The sequence below is a fragment of the Haliaeetus leucocephalus genome, unplaced genomic scaffold (genome assembly GCF_000737465.1).
Source record: "Haliaeetus leucocephalus isolate CR32 unplaced genomic scaffold, Haliaeetus_leucocephalus-4.0 Scaffold214, whole genome shotgun sequence".
NCBI classification, from domain to species: Eukaryota; Metazoa; Chordata; class Aves; order Accipitriformes; family Accipitridae; genus Haliaeetus; species Haliaeetus leucocephalus.
Window position 1 is genome coordinate 286,254 of NW_010972650.1, and position 21,468 is coordinate 307,721.

General features: G+C 50.3%; 1 protein-coding gene across 1 annotated transcript; it reads right to left on the minus strand.

The window, feature by feature from the left end:
* Positions 1–285: 285 nt before the first annotated feature.
* RACGAP1 (Rac GTPase activating protein 1) lies at positions 286–6,725 on the minus strand. Its single transcript, XM_010566506.1, has 16 exons — positions 6,641–6,725; positions 5,982–6,184; positions 5,454–5,590; positions 5,173–5,242; positions 4,900–4,953; positions 4,086–4,163; positions 3,831–3,948; positions 3,503–3,633; positions 3,096–3,260; positions 2,588–2,683; positions 2,146–2,344; positions 1,699–1,804; positions 1,352–1,484; positions 1,061–1,196; positions 689–797; positions 286–370 (listed from the first exon to the last, which is right to left on the minus strand). The coding sequence occupies exons 1-16, from the start codon at positions 6,723–6,725 to the stop codon at positions 295–297; spliced, it is 1,896 nt and encodes a 631-aa protein (XP_010564808.1). The 3' UTR covers positions 286–294.
* Between the last annotated feature and the right edge of the window lie 14,743 nt (positions 6,726–21,468).

Genomic DNA, 21,468 nt, shown 5'->3' on the forward strand with positions numbered 1-21,468 from the left:
ATGTTATAGAAAAGTGTCAATATGTTCCTCTAGCATTTTTTTTTATTAACGCTTTGAACAAATCCTGCTAGTTACTTTCTTCACCAATACTAAATTCAGCACAGCATTAGATAATTAGATAATAAAAATACATTGCACAATAAAATCCCATTAAAAGTCTCAGTTAAGCTGAAGGATAAAAGAAAAAGGATCTTATTACATAAACTGCCAAGGGCTGCGGAAAGGACTTGCGCTTATTGTACTCGTGCATATTAGTGTGCAAATGCTAGGACGACATTAACTCCCAGGTCCACTTCACTTCAGCAGAGGAGAGGCAAAAAAGTTGCCCTGATGCCCAAGCTGGGTTGTTGACTTGCTTTTGCTCCCAAATCTAGTTCAAGAGAAGTAGAAAAATATCAGGTTTCGGATTTGGGATATAGAGGTCTAACACTTTCCCGTTCCCAGAGGTCATTCACCCAAATTTTACCCACCTCCTAAACAAAGTGTTCCTCTCCCTACCATACGACGACACTCATTAACCATTATGCAGCTGGCACTATTACTACAGTACTGATTAAGGGAGAGTTGACAGAGTAGTAAATCCAAGCTGCTCCCAGAACTGGGTCCAAAAGTCTATTTTTAGTTCTCCTTGAACACCCAAACAACCTGCAGTCTTCCCATCTCCATGATAGCACTCCATGGCACTTACTTGGGGGTGGTTTTGCTGAAGGTAGACCGGACCTTTTGGGACAGGGAGCTCGACGATGGTGTCTTGGAGAGCTGCTGTTCCGGAGTAGTGAGAGGTCCAAGCATGCTCACTGTCAAAAAAAAGAGGCAGCAAAGTGAGCAACGTGAGGACAGCTGAAGTTTTCATTGCCATGCAAGGAACATTAGACATTCCCTAGCATCTGTCAAAAATACTAGACAAATCTGGTATTTCCTGGCATGCTTTTCTTCCATCTTCCTTCATAAAGCATACAGGAATGACTAGCTCCAACATCCTCGCAGACAGCTTTGATCAAGGGACATTATTTTTAATACAGCAGCTGCACAGCCAATAGAGCAGCACCCCAGGTGTTACCTTTAACATCTGGAGTCTGTGGAGCGGAGTAGGCATTGACGTTTTCAATTACATGCGCTGGGTCAATGTTTTCTTGCTCCACCATCATCAACTGACTCCAGTAGTCCATAGGCAACAGCAGAAGACGCTCCACTACCTACAGAGACACCCACGAGTAGCTGATGTTACAAACCGGCAGGCAGCTTTGATACATTGACACCAGACAGGCATCACCTCAGCTCCCTCCAGCAATTCATTTGAATTCTCTAAATGGGATACATTCACCCAAGCCAGTCCTTTCTGCTGACCTACCTTGGGTTGCCGTTTAGTGTCTTGCAGAAGCGTCATAGGGTCAGGATCAGGTACCGCATGGGCAACTATTGTGGGGCCAAAGACTTTGGCCAAGTTGGTAATGTCCATTTTAGTCTCCGGGCTCTGAGCCACCCTGTATTAAAAAAAATTATTAACAAAGAGAGAATGTAGCTTCTCCCCTTTGCTTTTCATACAACTTCCCTTGTCCCACACACACTTCAGCCTCTGAATAAGCAGGTTTTTTCCAAAATGAAGACTTTATGCTCACAAGCAGTAACAAGAGCCAAGTAGAGAAAGCACCAGTGGCAACATCCCCTTTTCAGAACTACCAGTCCATTTGGACATACCTCTGCAGGTGGATCATGAGGAAAGCTAGGGTGTCCCTATTGGCCTGAGGAAGTTCACCAACTGCTTGGTACATAGCAGCGACACTGTTGTCCTCATCCAAGATTTCTGGGGAAAAAAAAAAAGTTTAGGTCTCAGAAAGTGGTCCCAGAGGCACAGCTGTAATATTCCCCTCACAGCAATAGCTAGCCTGAGAAACAAGGAAACCAGAAACTTCACATGCCATTTGTAATAATTTGGTATCCTGCCCAAGCACTAGAACTTGTTTCTTTCCTCTTCCAAAACAGTACAGTAGAAGAGAGATCTTCCCAGCATATTGCACATCATCAACACAGCTGCAAGTGTGAGGCCTCCACAGAGCACTGAGGTCTGCCAGTGCATGCTAAAGCTAAACCTGCAGCCATCAAGCCTAGGGAAAGAGTTGGAGATGTTATTTAGCAACTCCTTACCTGCAGCTTCCATAAAAGTCTTGTTTAACCGGAAAGTGAGAAGGGGTTCTTTCAGGCTGCGTAGAAAGTCCTTAAGAAGGCCACAGATAGCATGGATATCATCCACTTTACTGAGCAAAGGAATATTTTTTGCTCTAAGAAACTTCTCTTTCAGTTCCCTCACTGTCTTGTCACAGCCAGATATCCGGTAAAGGCCCGTCTGTTAACAGAAAGCATTGCTTAGAGGCAGAATATCAACTGCACATATAAAGCTGACGTTCTTCCACTCCCACTTTCTCTCCACACCTGAGCACTCTACACAGACACTGTTGTTCACTCAGAGTCACCCACTGAGCAGCACTATACACACACCATAAATACGAGATGTTTAGATTAACAATTTGTTTCCCTAACACCACAACCCATTTCATTAGCACTGTTTCACACCTCATTTTCATTTTACCTCATGCAGCCCTCGCTGCTCGATCTCATTAACACAGTGCACTATGATGGAAGGGATCATTGGAGGAGTAGAAGGGACGAAGTCCATCAAGGTCCCCTAAGAGGCAGAAGGGGAAAAAAAAAAAAATACTCAAGTCTTCAAGACATGGAAAATACTCTCTCAGGAATTCACAGCGAGATCTAGGCTTAAAAAACAAATATTTTCTTCTTCATCAGCCCAGAGAAGAGCAACACTACATCCATCAGCACAATGCTGCAGGATTGCCTACCCAGAGCTGCCATGTTCCCAACTCAACACCCTCCTAACATTGCATCCCTACCACCCACTACCCTGGTTATTGAATGATACATTAGCAAGCTCATTTGCATCTTATTATGCAGCTCTGAGCAACAGGAGCTCTTCTGTAGAAGGCAGACTTGTTGGAGCCTAAGCACATTCTAACTCTAACCAAACATTAGTCCGTTCGTGTTGGCAGCTGTGCTGCCCCAAGCTCACCCTACAGACTTACATCTCCAATTCTCACAGGAGTGCCTGTCAAGGTGGGGATACAGGGAAGAGGGCAGCGGTCACGACACTCTGGATGAGTGACCACACGGCAATCTCTGCACTTCAGACAGATTTTTCCAAATTTTACTCTCTTTCCACATGGAACACACGATTCTGGCTTGATAACCTAATGATTCAGAGCATACAGATGGGAAGAGATTAGTGCAGCATAGTAACTCAGCAAGACTTAAACTGGATAAGCATATAGGATAACATATTGCCTGATCCATGCAGGTAACTGGTACAGTTAATATTGACTTGAGATATAATGGTTGCTAGCCTCTTCTCAATAGCTTGATATCACACACACACACACATTTAAAAATGGAAGGAGATGCTTTTCCAAGTTCTTCCTGCCTATAGACCTACCGTCTTTGAAACAAATTCATGCAGCCTCACTCCCCCATTGTTCTGTGGGGTGCCAGAGCCATCAGTCTCCGGTTTGGATTCCAGCTGCTTACTGCCAATGCTTGACTCGCTGCTCCAAGGCTGCAAAGGACCTGAAAGACAGAAAAGGAAGAGTGTTGACTGAATGGAGTCACCCTCCACCCCGCATATTTTGCTTTAAAACCAAGTGCATCATAAACCAGAGGCAGCTGCCTAGATCCTTGAGGAGGTAACTGCAACATTTCAGGATAGCCTCCAGCCTACTAAGTAGTTGCTTCAGGACTGGAACAAATGGAGACATGACACCTACCACTCTTCCTCCGGCTTCTCAGACTATAAGGCACAGTCTGGATAGTAGAGATAGCTTCAATTGGGCCACCATCATTGGGGACCATGACAGTTGTCTTTGCTACTATGGATTCATTTCCCTGTAATGAAAAAATATGTGGTTAGTGACAGCAATACTGACAGGACATGGGATTTTCTAGTTTGTTGGCCCTAGAAACAGGTATGTAATATGACCAACTACTATAAATGCACACAAACCCAGCTGGAACCTCCATACCTGGTCCACTGTGGAGCCAATTGATCGAGTTTTCTTCTGAGGACCTGGCGGGCCTTCAATGAACTGCCTGGAAGACCGCTGAAAAGATACCATATATTTTTGTCTATGAAGCAGATATGCTGTTAACTTGGTGTTATACTAGTTCAGTATAACTAGGAGGACTGAACAATTGCCTGCAAACACCACAGACACTTTAAGTTCTTCCACGGTACCAGTTCTTCATGGCAACTTTAAGGTTGCCATGAAGAATCAGAAGGCCTCAATATACTGCTCTTTCAAATCATTTTCATAGCCAGCTTTATAATCCAATTCAGAAAAGACAGACAGAAAGGAGGAGAGAAAAAAAAAAAAAAAGAAAACCACCAAAAACCAGAAGGGCAACTAAGCAAGTCCCAGACTCTTCCCAGCTCTGCTAGTGATGATTTCAGGCTGTCCTTTCCCACCTGTACCTACTGCATACTACCAGCAGACCAGAAAAAGCACAAGCTCCTTTACAGAATAGAAAAATATTAACTTCCTACATCATTTTCCCCTAATCTGGTTGCTGTTAGTAATCTTCAAGTGCTTTCTTGCAAACTCTAGGCCATAACAGAACAAGACAAGCAGAACTCCACTCCAGTCATTTTCAGTAGACAAACAATGACATCAGAATTAACTTTGAATCTAAATACACAGCAGGTCTGAATTATAGTAGCAGCACATCCATCTGAAGTTTGATTCTGATTAGTAGCTCAGACATCATTATAGGTGGCTGCGAGATGACAGATGGTGACATTGTGTCAGCTAAGGCTTGAAGGGGAAGAATTGAACATACCCGCTTCTCTCTCCTTTTCAGTCTGACAGCTTTCACCACAGAGGAATCCCAGTCCTGTGGGAAATACACAGCACTGGTTAGCTCAGTGTAAATACCATACAGCCTCTGGCCAGGGCTTTCATTAAGTTTTAGCCAACAGCACACCAGAGAAATGCAAATCAGCTCTACCAGTTTAATACTACAGTAATCTAAACACAAGCGGTCTCTGAAGATTAACCCACACCCCTAAGGTTTTACAGTGGAAGAAAACTTTAGAACTTTGAGTTACATTACCAGTGACTCATCAGTCTTGTCAAAGCTGATGTCTGACAGAATTGAGCCAGATTCATCTATTGTAGACAGCCTAAATATCAAAAATTAGAAGAAACTTGTATCAGTTTGGCTTTCACTCAGCCATGGTTCCAGAACAATCTTACTGACTCAGAAGAGCTGTATTTCAAACTGGAATAAAAAGTAAAACTCTGTTGATATGAGTGCAATATGTGTCACAAAGGTACATGGCTGGATTGCTATCTGACACTTACATTGCTCAGACAAAATGCTATTTTTCTTACCTTTTGTTGCCTGAACCCCCTATAGAAACCTGTGGCCTGTTAAGAAAGGCAAGGGCAGACTTCTGTTCTTCACTTAGCTGAATACTCCCGGATGCATCACACATGAGCAGCTCTCGAATCAGTTGTATTTGGCGTTCCTGTAAAGGTAGATAATAGCAGAAGCTGCCACAGGATAAACTGCGTTTAATTACTGTACGAACCAATCTCAAGCGTTTGAGATGCCAGACAGGCTCTCAGAACTTGTGTCAATAGACAGCTAATGGCTGCAAAGCCCATGCTCTGACAAGTAATGGCAGCTCAGCTCCAAACAGCAGCCAGCTGCCTTTTTCCAGACCAAAGCAGAAGGCTACTACAAGGACCCAAGCCAATTTGTTGTTGTTGTTGGGTGGGGGTGTGTGTGTGTATGTGTCTGTCTCCCCGGAAAAAAGTTATCATGAGTGCCAGTCCTTATTATCCATAGATCAATGCAGTTTAATCACCTTGTCTCCACACTCTAAAGAGCTAACTGGTAATAAAGGAATTACTCACCAGCTTTTCACAGTCCGTTTCAGCTTTTTGCCTTCGTTTGATCTCCACATCCACTTGATTGCGAGCATGTTTCAGCTTCACATCCAAAGCACTACGTTCAGCTTCAGTTTTCATGAGAAGATCTTTGCACCTGCCAAGCTCATGCTCCGTTTTCTGCAATTTTCTCCGATGCTCTTCAAAGTTCTTTGCTAACTGAATAAACTCTGGAGAGAAAACAAACATCTTTAGCTACCCAGGAAAGCAGAGGAGACGCAGCAGCTCTCCTTTCACTGACAGAAGATATCTATTAATATAACCTGCTCTCAACTGAAGAGCAGAGAAGCCAGCCTTTTGGCAAATCCACCTACACTATAGATGTTCATGAAATCTTGCAGTTTTTCAGACCAAGTCCTTCATGCCAGTATCAACTAGAAGAGCTAGAACACGAGACCCTGTGTGGATGAAGTCAGCTTGCTACAAGCAGAACATGGCACTGCCTGGAAGTTCAGCCTATGACTTCATATTTCTCAACAATGAAAAAAAAAACATCAAATCCGACTACCTGTAGCAGTCTTATTATCCATAACTTCATCAACGGATTCTTCAATATCAGCTAATAATGTTTGTTTGCATGTTTATATTCTTACAGCAAAGACAGGACATCCCACTTCAGAACTTACGGTATTCGTTTCCTTCACTTAAAACTTCAGCCTGGCGCATAAGTTGATCATACAGACTCCGTAAGTTCAGCATCGCAGTCTCCATCTCCCTGCCAAGAAACCAGAGCTAAATAAACAGCCCAGCCCTTTCTTCCCACCTCCAAACAGACAACGCGTTACCAGCCCAAAGAAGAGAATCAGCTTCAGAAATACTGATTTTTAAGGCAAGTTTTAGAAGCTGCACGAAAAAAATACATCAAGAGTTATGTTTTATGGAGATATATGCATCTAAATTCTTTCGTAGGGAATGAAGATTCTCAACCCTCCAGTTTACAGATAGCAAAGCCACAGGGAGAGGCAGTATAGCTCCCCATCTTATTGCTTCAAACATTCTCCAATATACTACAGAGGCTCAGAACCCAAGGCAAGATTAGGGATCACAAACCACTCTCCTTCCGGAAGGCTGCAGAACACAGCTCATGCCCTATCTACGAATGAGTTGGTACTATATAGGCCACTAAAAATCTGCAAGTTTTCAGAGCTTCGTAAGCTAAAAATAGGAGCATCATTCTGGGGAATTTTAATACAGTTTTAAATTTAGCTGCATTTTAAGTTACAGCTCCTACTACAAATAGCCGTTAAAATTCAGACAGTCAGCGCATTTTCCTCAAACAGTAGCAACAATGGCACAAACAGAAGCAACGAAGAGGAAAGTCTCCAGCTCAGCAACACAGAAATTACTTTGCTAATGTAAGAGGTTGCTGGGGCACACAGGACAGCCTCGGCTAATGAATTAGCACTCGGAGCAGGTGCAGACGTAGTTGGGAGAGGTGCCAGGAGGGAACACAACACACCAGCTTAACGCTTAGGAGGCCACCGTGGAAAGCTTTGAAGTACTCTATTCGCAGTTACGGACTCTACAGACACATAGGTATCCCGGGATTTTCTGTATTTCGTGGACTAGGAGGTGTGGAAGAGCTCTCTGCTAAAAGGCCCTCCTCTGTTCCTTGTAGTCCGCTTAATTCATTGCACGGAGCACTTCTACAGTTTCGTGCCCTAATGACCAGCACCACGATCGTTAGCCCCGCGCCCAACTCCACGGCAGAGGCCGAGGAGGGCGAAGCAACAAGGCCAGCCCGTAAAGCACCCACAGCCGCCCTCCAAAGCGGGAGGCAACGAGGGAAAAGGTCTCTGAGGAAACCGGCACCGGGCCCGCCCAGGGCGCCGGCCCGCGCTGCACCAGGAAGGCGGCTCCCCTCGGCCGGTGAGGGGGACCCCGCGGCCCGGGCGGGGCCCGGTACTGGGACCCCGCCGCCTGTGCAAGGCCCGGTACCGGTTACCGGGGCTGGGACCCCGCCGGTTTCCCCTCAGCCTCCCTCACGCTTCCCGCGCACTCACCTTGAGCCGCCGGCTCGGCGCGAGCTCTGACTCCAACCGCCCAACCTAACCGCCCCGCACTTCGGTTTGAATCCCTGACGCCAGCCAATCCCAGCGTGATCCCCACCCTCCCCGGCTTCTCATTGGCTCTGCTCACTGGGAGGCTGAAGTCAAGCCGGGCGCCATGTCTGCTGAGGGCGCGGCCTCTCTGCTCCACTCCCTGGCTCGAAGGCGGACGGGGGCGGGAACGGCCGCGTCCTGAAGCTGGCCAGGCGCCATCTTTACTGTTGGTCGCTGGCCCCAGCCCGTGTTGCTTAGCAACAGAGCAAGCCGGGGACGCCGGCAGGGCCTAGGCCCCCGGGCCCAAGCGCAGCCATTGGCACCAGAGGGGCTGTTTTGGGGAGAAAAAAATGGTATTAGGCCCAGCCCCTGTTGTGATTTTAAGCAAAGCCATTGGCACACGGCGCAGGTGGGCCTAAGCCTCCCCCACACGCTGGTTCTGCAGAGCACCGTAAGGCCCACGCAAGGTGCAGGATGCAACCCATAGCCGGTTCAGAGCTTTAATACTTGACCGGGAGGCCATTTATTAAGTGTCATCGCTTGAGAAATATGATGCGTTGACTGATTTTTGTCTTTGAAATGTTGATCGGAGCTGCAGCCGGCAATCCATCCTGCGTGCCAAAAGGCAAAACCCCATTTCAAGTTGCATATGAGCCTTCCATTCGCAGACGTTTAATATGCAAACCAATAAAACACAAACCAAAACCCAACAATTACAAGAAGTGAAATCACATAATCATAAAATAACAATGCGTTTTAATCTTTTAAATCTGAAACAAAACAGCGGGTAATTGAAGAATGGATATTAGCAATTAGAAAGCGGAACTAAATGCTTAAAATTGCTAAGTGGAAAAGGGAGTTCGTAAAGCAGATTGCTCTCTAACATCCAGCTGCTGTGTCAGAACTGCTTTATTTAGGTTATATAGTCTGCTTTAACTTAATTAATAATAATTAATTCATAATAGATTGTAAAAAGCCTCAAGGTCTTCTGAAAAGTAAACATTAATGAGGCTTCCTTGAGGAAGTTAGTCAAAATTAGCTACATTTTATAGGGGAACAGAGGCCCAGAAGAGACACAACCCATCCTCCGAGTCAATGGCAAAGCAAGAGAAAGGCACTGACCTTGATATTTGACCTTGTGGCACGGCAAATCATTCAAAAGCCCAATTTGCCCCAGCCTGGAAAACGATTTGGAAGCTGATGGTTACACCTGGCTCTGCTGAGAGCCGCTTGTGCATGCACATCCCATCCCAGCACTTCTTGCACCCCCATTTCTGAGGAGGTTCAGCTGTTTCCATGTCAGCCCTGGGGCCTCCTGCAGCTCCTGCCTGTAATTAAATCTTCGCAGCTAAGACGTCTCTATTGGCAGATCATATTTATAGGCAGGCAAGTTGTTTTAGTGTCATTCTTAAGAGCTAAGGAGGCTTTTGCTCATAAGCAAATTCTCTTCTCTCTTAAATTGTCATCCGCAATCTTGTGCCAATAAAAAGGCACATTATTTTAGATTATTGCCCCCGTGGTGCTTGTAGTGAGTTACTGTGTTAGGTACTGGGTTTCAGTGTTACGCCAATTAGATTTCTTCCATACGCGTTCAGACGTCGTACTTCCAAATCCACCTCTGAAGTGTGATGGGTGGGAGCTCCAAAGGCATCAGGAACTGAGTACCCCCAAAAAGCTTCCCAGAAACTCCCTTGCTTGCTGGTATGATGTGGACATACCAAATGGGACGTGTCCTACAGCACATGCCACTTGCTCGGTCCCAGCCCCACTCCCTAAAAGCTTTGTAGAGTTTTTCTTTCCTCCTGACTGATGCATGATGAGAGCAGAGAGGTCAGACGCACCTTTCATATATAGCTTTATTTCAAGGGAGAAGAAAAGGCAAAAGGATTGAGGGCCTTTTCAGGAGCTGCTTTATTGCAAAGTAATTATATTCTCTTTTGTTTGTGTCGGGGAGGGGAGGGAGAAGCCTTGAAATGTCTCATCTGGGAAACCGTTAATAGAATTTATGCTAATTTGATGATTCCGGCGATTACTGGCGGAAGCACTTCACATTTTCAGGCAGCAGAAATTCTCCTCCAGTTCCTCCTGCAGTCTCGCTCTGTTTGGTCTTTAGCCCGATCGCCTTCTCCAGCTGCCGGAGACTCCTTTGCTGGGAAGCGCTTGCAGACCCCATGATGTGACTGGGATTTTTGCTTATGACAATGCCGATGGGCTCACTGGTGACCCCGTGCCTTGATCTTTTGGGGCAGGATGCAAAGAAGTCTGCCCCAGTGCCTCGCTGTGCCAGCAAGCAGCCCTGCAATAATGAACCTTTCCCTCCCAGCCTCATCCTCTGGTGGAGCTTCGCAAACACAAATCTCTCTGCCCAGCTCCTGCCTAATTTACTCCAGAATTGCAAACCCATTTGTGCAGCTTTGTGCTCAGGGGAAATCTTTATTAAGTTTCTTTTAATCCAAAACCAGTTAGAGCATGATAGTCTTTATGAAGAGCCATTCAAAAAAAAAAGGGGGGGGGGGAGCGGAACTAGAAACTTTTAACACAACAACCTTTCTCCAGGGGAAAAAAAGCAGAAAAAATTATCTTAGGTGCATTTCACTTGCTGTGTTAATACGGCACAGGTTTCAAAAAGGAATGACTCAGTATCATGAGGAAAATACCCAGCAGGCTGAGCAGGGAGGGCAGCCTGGCTTTAGCCAGAGGAAGCTGGACATTTTGGGGAATTAATTTCTAATTTCTCACGCCTGGCCCGAGGCGCAGGCCGGCAGATGGCATCACGCTCATGCCGTTGGGTGGGAGATGTGGGGCCTCAGCCATCCCTCGTTTGTGCAAAATATTGCTCAGCGCATCGCCCGTGCAGTCTGCAAGGAGGGTACCAAAGGAGCCGGGTTTGTGCCCTTGGTCCGAACGATGAACCAGGTTTATCTGTGATCTCCCGCCTGCGTGAACTCAGGATAATTCCTCCAGCAGTGGCTGGCACTGGGGTAAAGAGCACTTGGATGGGATCAGCCAAACCTGTCTGCAGCAACATGCAGTCCATCCTCTCTGCTCCTCGTAGCGAAACAGTGCATTAATGTCAGCAGAGAAGCCACGGCCTTATCCTGAACTCGTTAAAAAACAATGGGAGTCTCTATTGCCTTCATCTGGCTTTTAATGAATGACCTCTTGTCGCCGGGAGCTGCGTGCAGTGACAAAGGACCTTTGTGGGCTGATATTTATGATTTCATTTAAGCCGGGGAGTAAGTTAAGGGAGAGGGCTGGAAAAATAAGAGCTGAGCTGATGTTTCCTGCTTTAAACTCAAGGGATCTTTATCTAGTTTTTGTATTAATACAGTTGTCATCTCTTAAATATTTGAGCAACTCGTAGCCATGAACACTCCCGCGCTGGAAGGACGCACAGGTCATGCTCGGTGGCAGGGCAGGGAATGACTCCGGCTCTCCTGAGCCCCACACGTTCCTTCGGGCCCTAACACTGGGGTGGTGGGAAGGTTTTGCATTTTCCTAGTGCCCCCCCCAAAATTGTACACACATCAAGCACACCAAGCCCTGCTGTGAGAGCCCACAACCTGCTTGCGGGGGGCTGGCGTGCAGCCCCGGGGAAGAGTGCAGCCACCAGGTCCGAACAGCCCTCCCCGCTCCAGCAACTTGCCAACGCTGATAAATTTTTGCCTTTTCCTTCGGCAGGCCTTGGTGGCGGATTAAGCAGCTGGGAGTCTGGAGTGAGAGTGCGTCCCCTCTCCTTTGCCATGCAAACAGAGAAAATTAATCTTCCAGCTTCCTCTGATATTTGGGCTGAATTACAAGCTGGGAGCGGAGATAAAGCACGGGCGAAAGGAAGGTACAGGTACAGCAGAGAGCTGGGCTGCCTGGCACAGGCCTTTGTCCGTGCAGATAACGGCTCTCCTCCTTGTGTCATGCATAATTCACCAGCATTGCCTCCCTCCGTCCCGGTCATCCCTCTCTCTGCTTTCACTGCTCCTCTTCCACAGAAACTGGAAGCCTCCTTGTCCAAGTGAACCCGTGAGCGTTGGCCACGCGTGTGTGTGCAGAAGCACACTCGTGCGTGGGGAGCAAGTATGTGGGTGCATCCAGAGACACAGGAGCAACATGCAAATCTCAGCTGCAGCGTAGCTCTCTTGGCAGGTTTGCCCTGGGACGTAGGTAAGGGGAGGTTGTCCCCTCTACCTGGAGGGTGACAGAGCTGGGGCACAACACTGCTGCAGACTGTGCTGGGACGAGCCACCGATGTCCTGCACACAGCCCAGCAATACCCGACACCAATCCAGCTAAACCAAACCAGCACATCAACTTCTGCAAGGGCCTAGGGTGTAATTTCGTATGCCCATCACATTTCAGCTTCGCTAACCATGCTATCTCCCTAAATCCCTCTGATGTTATAGTTGGATAGAGGTTACATCCTTTGGGATACCAACCCCAGCATTAACAGACACCAACTGCATTTTATTTGGTCGATCATCCAGCAGCTTCTCTGTACCGCTCTTGACAGAACTGTGCCACCCGGAGCAGAAAAGCCATGGAGGTTTTCCATTGCCGCCGAGAGTTTCTTTCCCAGAACAAAGCAGAAATAACCCCGGTCACTCCCAGCCAAACAGTGAACATAGACACCTGCTTAATTATTTTTTCTTTGTAAATGAAAGCAGTGTCGTGAGTTTAATAACCACTGCTTGGGAGTAATTGGGGCGATTATTGTATGGCCCAGGGGGAAAATTGCAGCTTGTTATCTCCAGGGAGTAGCATTAGGATCCAGCAGATAATCAGAACGTTATTTGTTGCACTGTAGATGACATTTCTTATGGATTTAAAAGTGATAGTGATCAAACTGTGTTGTCAGAGCCACCCCCAAACTGGGGAATCCAGGGACCTGTAAGCTAAATAGCATCTGAAGCTGCCTGGGACAGCTGTTCTTCCAGCAGGACAGCACGAATAACGGACATACATGCTGTATTTGAGCTCAAAACACTTCCGGATCTGAGTATCACTCATCTCTTTTTTAATTTGATCTTCTCATAAGAGACATGACACTCAGGATGCTGCATGAGAGGATGCAAAGGGGGGATATCAGGTCTTAACAGATGCTGCCAACGAGATCTGTACTCAGCGATAAGGTTGTTTGAGACCTTCCCTCCTCCGTTTCTCCCTCCCCACACCAATCAATAGCCTTTGCCTGTCCTCTCGCCTACAGCAGCCCTGAAATTTGAGGCTCAGTCAGGAGCAACGCTCACACGCTGCTGCAGCATCAGGACCTTTGTCTGCATGGTCTCATGGAGACCATCAGCACTGGGCATCCTCCCCGTGCATGCCACGATGGCTCCCCATTGCACAGCTCGGCAGCTCCCATCAGCGTTGTGCTCTCTGTAAGACATTTGTGCACCGTCAGGTAGCAGCTTTCAGCTCCTGGAGGGTTTCTGAGCTGGGGGAGCCAGTTCCAGCAAACCCAGACGGGGTGAGTGGGCAAGATGCAGCACAGCTCCCGCTGATGCCTCCCAAACACTAGCCCTTCTCTTGGCACCCCAAACTGTGCTCATCCAGCCTTGATGCAGGGGCGGAAAGAGGATTTTTAGGGAGGCTAAGCCCAGCCAGAGTCTCTGGTGCTCTCTCTTTTGTAGGCTTGCTGCACAGGAGTGTCCCCAAATCCTGGTTTGGGCACTGCTCCCAGGGACGGGCTCGTGGATGACATGACAGCACCTCGGCACCCGCACGACACCAGCGAAGAGGATCCTGCCAGGCCCAGGAGAGTGCTAAGCCAAGGCAGGCTCCGCTATCGATCCCCTAATCAATGACAGTTCAAGGCCTGGAAATGACAGCGCCTTTTCTTAGTCCTCAATTCCCACCCAAGGCTGAGCACAGGGAGGAAGGAGCTCGCTCAGAGGTTTAGCAATAATCCGAAGCAGGAGCAGAGACGGGAAGATTGTCTTTTGCAGCAGGTGGGTTGTTTAACAAATTGGACACATAACGAGACAAAAGGCACAGAGGAAGGAGATCTGGCGGGACTGGACCTTTATCTCCGGCACGTTGGTAGCCAAATCTTTGTGCAATATTTATCAAGGGTGAGCGGGCAGGAGAACTGGCAGTCGATGCATAAGTGAGGAATTAAAGCCACTGCCATCCTTATCTCCCAGGCAGATATGCAAGGGGAGGGGTGGACGGGAACTGAGAGCCAGCCCAGGGCAATCGAGTTTGAAACCATTTGTGGATTTAACAAGTCCAAACTTTATTAGCTCAGCTGATGGGGAGCAAAGCAGAAGCACCAAGGAGGGCAAACCAGCATATCCACATCCTCCAGCTGCCAGAGCTGAGCACACTGCCTCAAGGCAGGTATTTCGGCTGGAAAGTCCCTCACATCACTGGGCAGGCACTGAACAGCCGGGCAGGCATGGCAAAGCTACCCCAAAGGCACCAGGTAAGGCATCAGCGGTCTTTCAAGCCCCGTTAAAATTCACTTTTAAACTGGGGAGTTTAGGAGCTGCTACACTTTCTCCCCTAATTTTGCTCAGCAGTGAGACAAAGGCAAAAGATGCTCTACCCTCAGGTGTATTCATATTTTCCACAGCCAGAGCCACAGCTGTCTTGTGGAGAGCAGGCACCGCTTGGCACTTCACAGCCACCCCGTGAATATGCCCCACGAGACACGGCCAGGAAAACCGCAGGGGAAGGGATGGATACAACCTCAATAATATCTGCAGAGCTCCAAGTCGGTCCGCCGAGGGTTTTTGCAGGCGAGCCATCCCCAGGGAGGGCAGCTCAGCTCCTGCAGCGGCCAGCCGGGTCCCCTGGCCCCTCCGGCACGCGCGGCTCCTGCAGCTGGGGATGGCGAGTGAAGGGCTGCTTCGTCTCCATGATCCCCTGGGAATCCCCAGCTCTCACATAACGTGCTGGTAATTAACTCACTTATTGGCTTTGCTTTTGCTGAGATTGCGCGTTCAAGATGGGCTCCATCTGCTCCTTGCATGGGCTTGGCTGCTGGGGGAGGGTAGCAACCCCCCCCCGTTTATAATGAGAGAAACGTGTCATTTCTGCAAACTGGGGACAACGATAAGGCCGTGTTGGGGACCAGCAGCAGCCCTTCGACAACGGCTGCCGGTCCAGGCTGCCCAACTCCACCAGCCCTTTCACCCCACACCAAACTCCTGCAATCAGCCTCCTCCCCCAGGCACACACCAGCCCCAAACCTGCCTCCGCCGGGGCCACCACAGCCATCGGCTTCATTATATTTTTTTAGGGGATTTGCATCTCTCTTTTCAGTTTCTCTTCAAGGCAAATAAGAGCGCAAGAAGCCAAGCGGGACCTCATTTTTGGAGATGCTGGACTGCTGCATATCAGGCAGCTGCTGGAGCATATAGTGCTATATTCCCTCCGTGCACAACGCAATTCCTCCTAGAGAAATGGGATGCAAACACCAAGGACCAGCAATACCAGAGTAACTCCCAGCTATGGCCCTTCCCAGGCAGGTTCCCCCTTTGGCCCTGATGTGGTTCCCATAAATCCTCCCCAGGTTATTCCAGCCGCTGTCACAGAGCTGTAGCAGCAAATCTCAGCTTAGCTCCAAGCAAAGCAGCGCAGGTCCCCCAGCACCCATCTGCACTGCCTTTGTCTCCTCAGCCTTTGAGCGGTGCTTTTCCTCCTCTCTGCTGCAAAGAAACGCATTAGTTGCAACATTGCTTTAATTTGTTTGCCAGCTTTCAGAGAGCGGAGAGGCTCGCTGCTCCCATCGGTGCTGTTTGGAGGATGTTTGCACGCTGGCAGTGTTAACCCTTTGGCTCCTGCGAGATCGCTGGGGCTGCTGGAGCGCATTTGCATGCCCAAGACACATGAGCTGCCTTCTCCATCACGGCTCCACGGTGCTCGGGCCCACAGCGAGCGTGTGCTGCTGGCCCAACCTGGCACTCACCAGATGGGGGGATCCATTTCCCCTTCCAGCTATCCTCAGCGTTTCCTTAATGAGATGAGTTTTGTTGTGACCACAACCAGTGTCAGAGGGAATAAAAGAGAATGCGATCTGAACGGGCTCTACGGCAGTGACAAGGACACAGGGACAAGCAGCCGCAAGCAAAGCCAGGGTAGCACAGGCAGAGAAACGGTATCGGACGAGCAGGGCAGCAGAGGGGGACGGGCTGGATCTGCACCCAGGGAGGAGCTGGGGGATCCTGTTGCCCTGCACCGCACATTGCACATCCCAGCATCTCACTTCTGTGCGCACACACGCAATGCTGGTACCTGCTCGTGGCCTGGGACTGCGGCAAGGTGTTTGCCTTTGCTGGACACATCTGCAGGAACACTGGCATGGCCCCTGACAGCACAGGGCGTTCAGGACAGTCGCTGAGCAGTAGCCAGTGGTTTTGCATTGCCTCATGCTAATTGCTCGAGCTAATGAAGCCACACGCTCAGCTCAGTGACTTTCCGCAGGGTTTCCATCCGCCTTCGGTTTGCGATCTGCCATTCACAATTCTGGAAAGCTGTGGCTGATCGATCACAAGATTTCCGGGATGGCAAAAGAGTAGAAACAGCCCTGAAGGAGCTGTAAAAAAAACACAGCAGCTCTGAAGCAGGTGAGAGGCACCCAGATCCAAGGGCGATGAGCAGCAAGAGAAGGAAATCCCAGATATTCAGACCCACGTGTGCAATGTTGGTGCAACATAGACGCAGCGATACGGCTCTTCCCGAGGCTGCTGGCGAGGTGGTGTACCTGCCTTCCCTCAGGAGATGGGCGCCGAGGAGTTTGTCTCCTGGCCCTTGAGGACGGTTTCTGCTGCCAAAACCCCAGGAGAGCCCGAACCACCTTCCCCCTTCCCCATCGCTCTCTGTGTCTCCAGGTCCCCCGCACCCGCACTTCAAGGTGCCTGGTTGTTAAGCGATTCAGCCTCCTCTTTATCCCGAGCGTGGTTCTGAAGGTTTAAATAGAAAGATATCAAAATAAAAGATAATTGTTGAGAAAGGTGAATAGGGAGGAGGGAAAAAAACCATCAGCACGGAGGAACTCTTGTCTAATTTCTCACCCACGCGGAGCACAGCGATATTAGTGCCTTCAACTCTGGTTCGTAAAAGCTTTCATGGCTTTATTACCAGCTCCCTGAACAATTTGTCCTTTTAATAAACCAAGGCCTCCAGATAGCATGTCTGCCCATGGGAGATCCCATCAGGACATGGTTAATCCGGGCAGAAATAGCACAGAACGTCATTGCACTCACCTGACCAAGGAAGCCCTCATCTGAGGCAAGAAAAGGTTAAAAAACACCCCAAAACGCAAGGGGGAGAGGGGAGGGTGGGAGAGAGGAGCCACCTCTCTGCCGGGGCCTCGCTGCCACGGCGGTGGCACCCGATTAATCGGTGCTGCTGGGTGTCCTCGCCTTCCCCATCAGCCCTGCTCTCCACAGCCGCTGGCTTTGGCCACAGAGGCCTTTAATTATCCAAACTGCTGCCCCTCACAAAATTAAATGCCGCTGAGGATGACTCAGTGTTTAATGGACTGGCTGCTCCTCGCGCCGGGAGAGCCAAGCGGGTGCAAGTGAGAGCACAGCACAACACGGCATAAATCAGACAGAGACACTCTGCACGGGGGTGAGTGACCCAGCAGCTCGGAGCAGGGAGGCAGGCAAACTGCTGATTTTAAGCCGTTGCATTTTTACTCAGGATAGCCCTGTTGGTAACTCCCGCGAGCAGCAGCTCCGGGTGCTGTGGCTCGACCCTCCGCCTGGGCTGTCTTTGACCCTTCACGTCTACTGCCACTCGGGTGATGGGGATGCGCTTGATTTAGAAATCCCATGGTATCATCAAGCTGCTCGTGCTGGGTTCTCGTTTCTCAGCGTTTAGGTATAGTGATTTCCTTTGGAAAGGTCTCAGAAATGGCCAGGCTTGGTTTAAATGGCAAGAGCAAATAGGAGCCAAAAGATGGACCACAAAGCTTATCTCTGCCTCTGTTCGCCTACTCGGGATGGCAACGTGCTCCAGGCCAGCCAGAGCCAGCAATGGCAAGAAGCAGCTCTGCTAATAGCCTCGTTAGTACCACCAAGATGCTGAGGCTTTGGCTTCCAGCAGATAATTAATGATGTGCTTATGAATTAGGAAGCCCTGGACCTCTACCAGGACCTATGTGAAGGCAATGGAGCTGCTCTTGGTTCAGAGCTGCAGCAAAACGATGCCTCGAGGAGCAGCCCGGAGCGATGGGGATGGCCTACTGGGACCAGTGGTACCCAGCCCCATGCAGATCCAACAGCCCCCTAATGCCAGAGCTACCCCACCAGTGAGGAAGGCACATGTAAAAAGTCCTAGTAAGGCCCCACAGTGCCTCATTTGAATACAATTTACTGTTGCTAATGATGCTGATGGTTATTTCCCCAAGCTAGGAAGCATTTGGCCCCAAAATGGGCTCCTGGAAGCAATTTCACATGAGCAATCTGTAATACCAGAGCTGATGGAAGCAATTTGCAACCCATTAGCTGAGAGAGGCTGTGAAGATATTTTACAGGTCACTCAGCCCAGGTTTGAGGGGAACTTGAATTTTTCCCCCTCTCCCCTAGAATTTCTGGCCTGGATGGGGTGACAGAAAGGGCTGCGAGGCTGGACACTGCACCAGCCTTGCAAAATCCACCGACATGAAGGATTAGAGCAACACCAGGTTCACAGCGCAGGGCAAACAACGGCACCGTCCTCCCAATGAGCAGCTGAGCACCAAAGCGCTGCCTCCGCGGCCCCGGCAGCAAGGGCTTTGTGGCACGCCACGCTGGTGGCCTTTTAATTAAATCTCTCACCTTAAATACACAATGCAATCCTAGAGATTGCAGGGCCAGTCACCCCCAGGGCTGTCACACCCCAGGAAGGGAAGCGGAGGTGCCCAGTACCTCCAGCACCCACAGTACTTAATAGACCATTATGAATTAAATTGCCTCCTCTACAGCAGCTGGGTGGCGGGTGCAGATAAAGAAGCAATTTGCAAGCCAGGGCTGCCTTGATGGAGGGAGCGATAGCAGGGCATGACCCCCCAAAGATGCATGGAAAAGCATCTCTCACCCATCCTTGCAAACCCATCCTTGCCCTGGGGATGCTCTTCCAAGAAGCGGGATGGAAGTTTGTTTCCGTAACAGAGGTGTGTACGGTGGAGCAGGGACAAACATTGCTCAGAAGGTGAGAAAATAGCCCCGGGACTTGAGTTATCCCTTGGGCCAAGCTCCCAAGGTGTTCCCAAGACATGCCAGCGCCTGCCTGTCTGCTGGAGCCTGCACTGGGAGCCTCAGCACTGCAGCACCTTCCCTTAATTACTTTTTTCATGCTAATTCAATCTGTGGGCATGCCTGAGGGGAGCCCTAGCTACTGGATCTGAGCCGGGACTGAGAACCCATTTTGCACAGGAAGGATACAGCCAGAGCAGCTCACCTCCATTTCACACCCCACTGCCCATCGCTCTCAGGTCCCATCCCAGGCCACCCCTTGGCTACCCGACTTTAAGCCTGTGTGCCTGGTGTCTTGGTGTTATCACCTGGGGCTAACTGTTAGCTCCTCATCCATCCCACAGCCCTCAGCTGGTCCTGCTGCCTCTCCCAGCAGGAATTAACACAACCTTCACGTGGCTCCCCCGAAAAATAACGCGGAAATACTCGTGCTCCCCACGCTCCACTCGACTCCAAGGATGCAGCTGCATCCTTCCTGGCCGGGGGCCAGCGGCAAGGAAGTTTCCTCCAACCGCTCACCTCCTTCCCCAGCTCCTGGAGGAAAGGGTCCTGGGGTGTTTGGGGGTCCCGACAACCCTCCGAGACCCCCGGGAAACATGCTTTCCAACCAGGGTGGCTCAGAGACACAGAACCTCTTCACTGGGGTTTCTTGTGCCATGGAAGGCAAGGGCTTGCAAGTACATCCACGTGCGCATCCGCTCCGGCCTGAAACCCCATCCCTCCCTGCGTGCAGCCTTGCCGCTGCCGGTGGATTTACTGTCAATAAAACCACTGCAGAGAATGACTTCTCATCTGGAAGGAAAAAAAAAAAGGGGGAGGGAGGGCAAGGAAAAAACCAACCCCTTTTTAAATGTTCTTATCCCTTATCCAAGCAGCACATCCTTCTCCAGGTTTCTATCAGGAGCCCTAATGGAGCAGGCAGTTGTCATCTAGGCAAGGAGCAATGCCGACTCGCTGCAGAACGGAACGGGGAAGGGAAAGGCAGAGCTGGTGCCAACTGGAAACGCTAATGCCGTCCTCCCGGTCTTGCAGCCGCATTTCCAGGCACCGGCAGGGTCGTCCCTGTGCCCAGCAGCGAGCAAGGGGGGGCACTGGCTCACCAGGGTGTCCCTGAGCCCCATCGCTGTCCCCCCAAGCTGTCCCCGAGCAGGTCCCACTGCAAGACCAAACCCCGGGTTCCTGCTGGGGCAAGGACCCAGTTTGGGAGAGGGTGCTCCAGAAAAGGACCAAACCGATTGTGTCCAAGACGTGGGATTTGGGGACAGGGTACGCATGCCTGGCACTGCTGTACCCCAAACTGCCCATGCTCCCATTAGCCGTGGTTCAGGCAGGGACAGTGTCCTGGGAAGGCACCTTTGGATAGGGACACAGCTTGTCAGGACGATCCCAGAGTCTGGCTGTCCCTTTCCAACATCAGAGTTATAAAGGACGTTGGAACACTCTTCCATTTGACTGCAGTCGCCTTACTGGGAGCAGTGGGCACACCTCGGCTCGGGTGATGGAGGCACCCCGCTCTCCGCAGCGGTCGTGGGGAGCAGATGGAGGTGAAGCAGGGCTGGAGATGCGGTGGTGCTGAGGTGAAGCTGGGCAGCGCTGGGCAACCCTCTTGCTCTGCCCAGGGGAGGAGCAGAACACCCAGCACCCAGTGCCTCCTGCCCCGGGGAAGCACCCTTGGGACAACGACAACTTTCTGATGACTCAGTAAACGGCCAGAAGGCGAATAGCTGGGAAAGGGGCACCACGTCCTGCGTGGGGCAGGGACAGAAGCCCAGCACCTCCAGAGGGGTCTGTCCCCATCGTGGCGAGCATCGTGCCGGAGACCATGCCGGCCGGCAGCAAAGAGCGGGGCTGCACCCGGCGAGCCCGGGGCAGATGCTTGAGGTACCACCGTGCCCTGTGGCCGCCCCGAGCAGGCGGCTGGAAAGGGCTAGAAGGTGCCCGTCTTCGGTCCTCCCGAAAAAAAAGACCAACCCGAGCGTGTCTGAGCACCTGCCCCAGCGCTGGGGCCACCCGTGGGTGAAGCCTGCGAGGACGGTGGAGGCCGTGGCAAGGGGAGAGCCGGGTCAGAGCTGGATGGGGGGAGCCGGGGGGGAGGCTCCGGCGGAGCGAAGAGCCGGAGCATCACTGGAAGGCGCTGGGGGATGGGAACGGCACACGCACGCACACGCACACACACATTACCCACATGCACACGCCAGCAGCACCAACAGCCCCTGCCAGCAGCCTGCAATC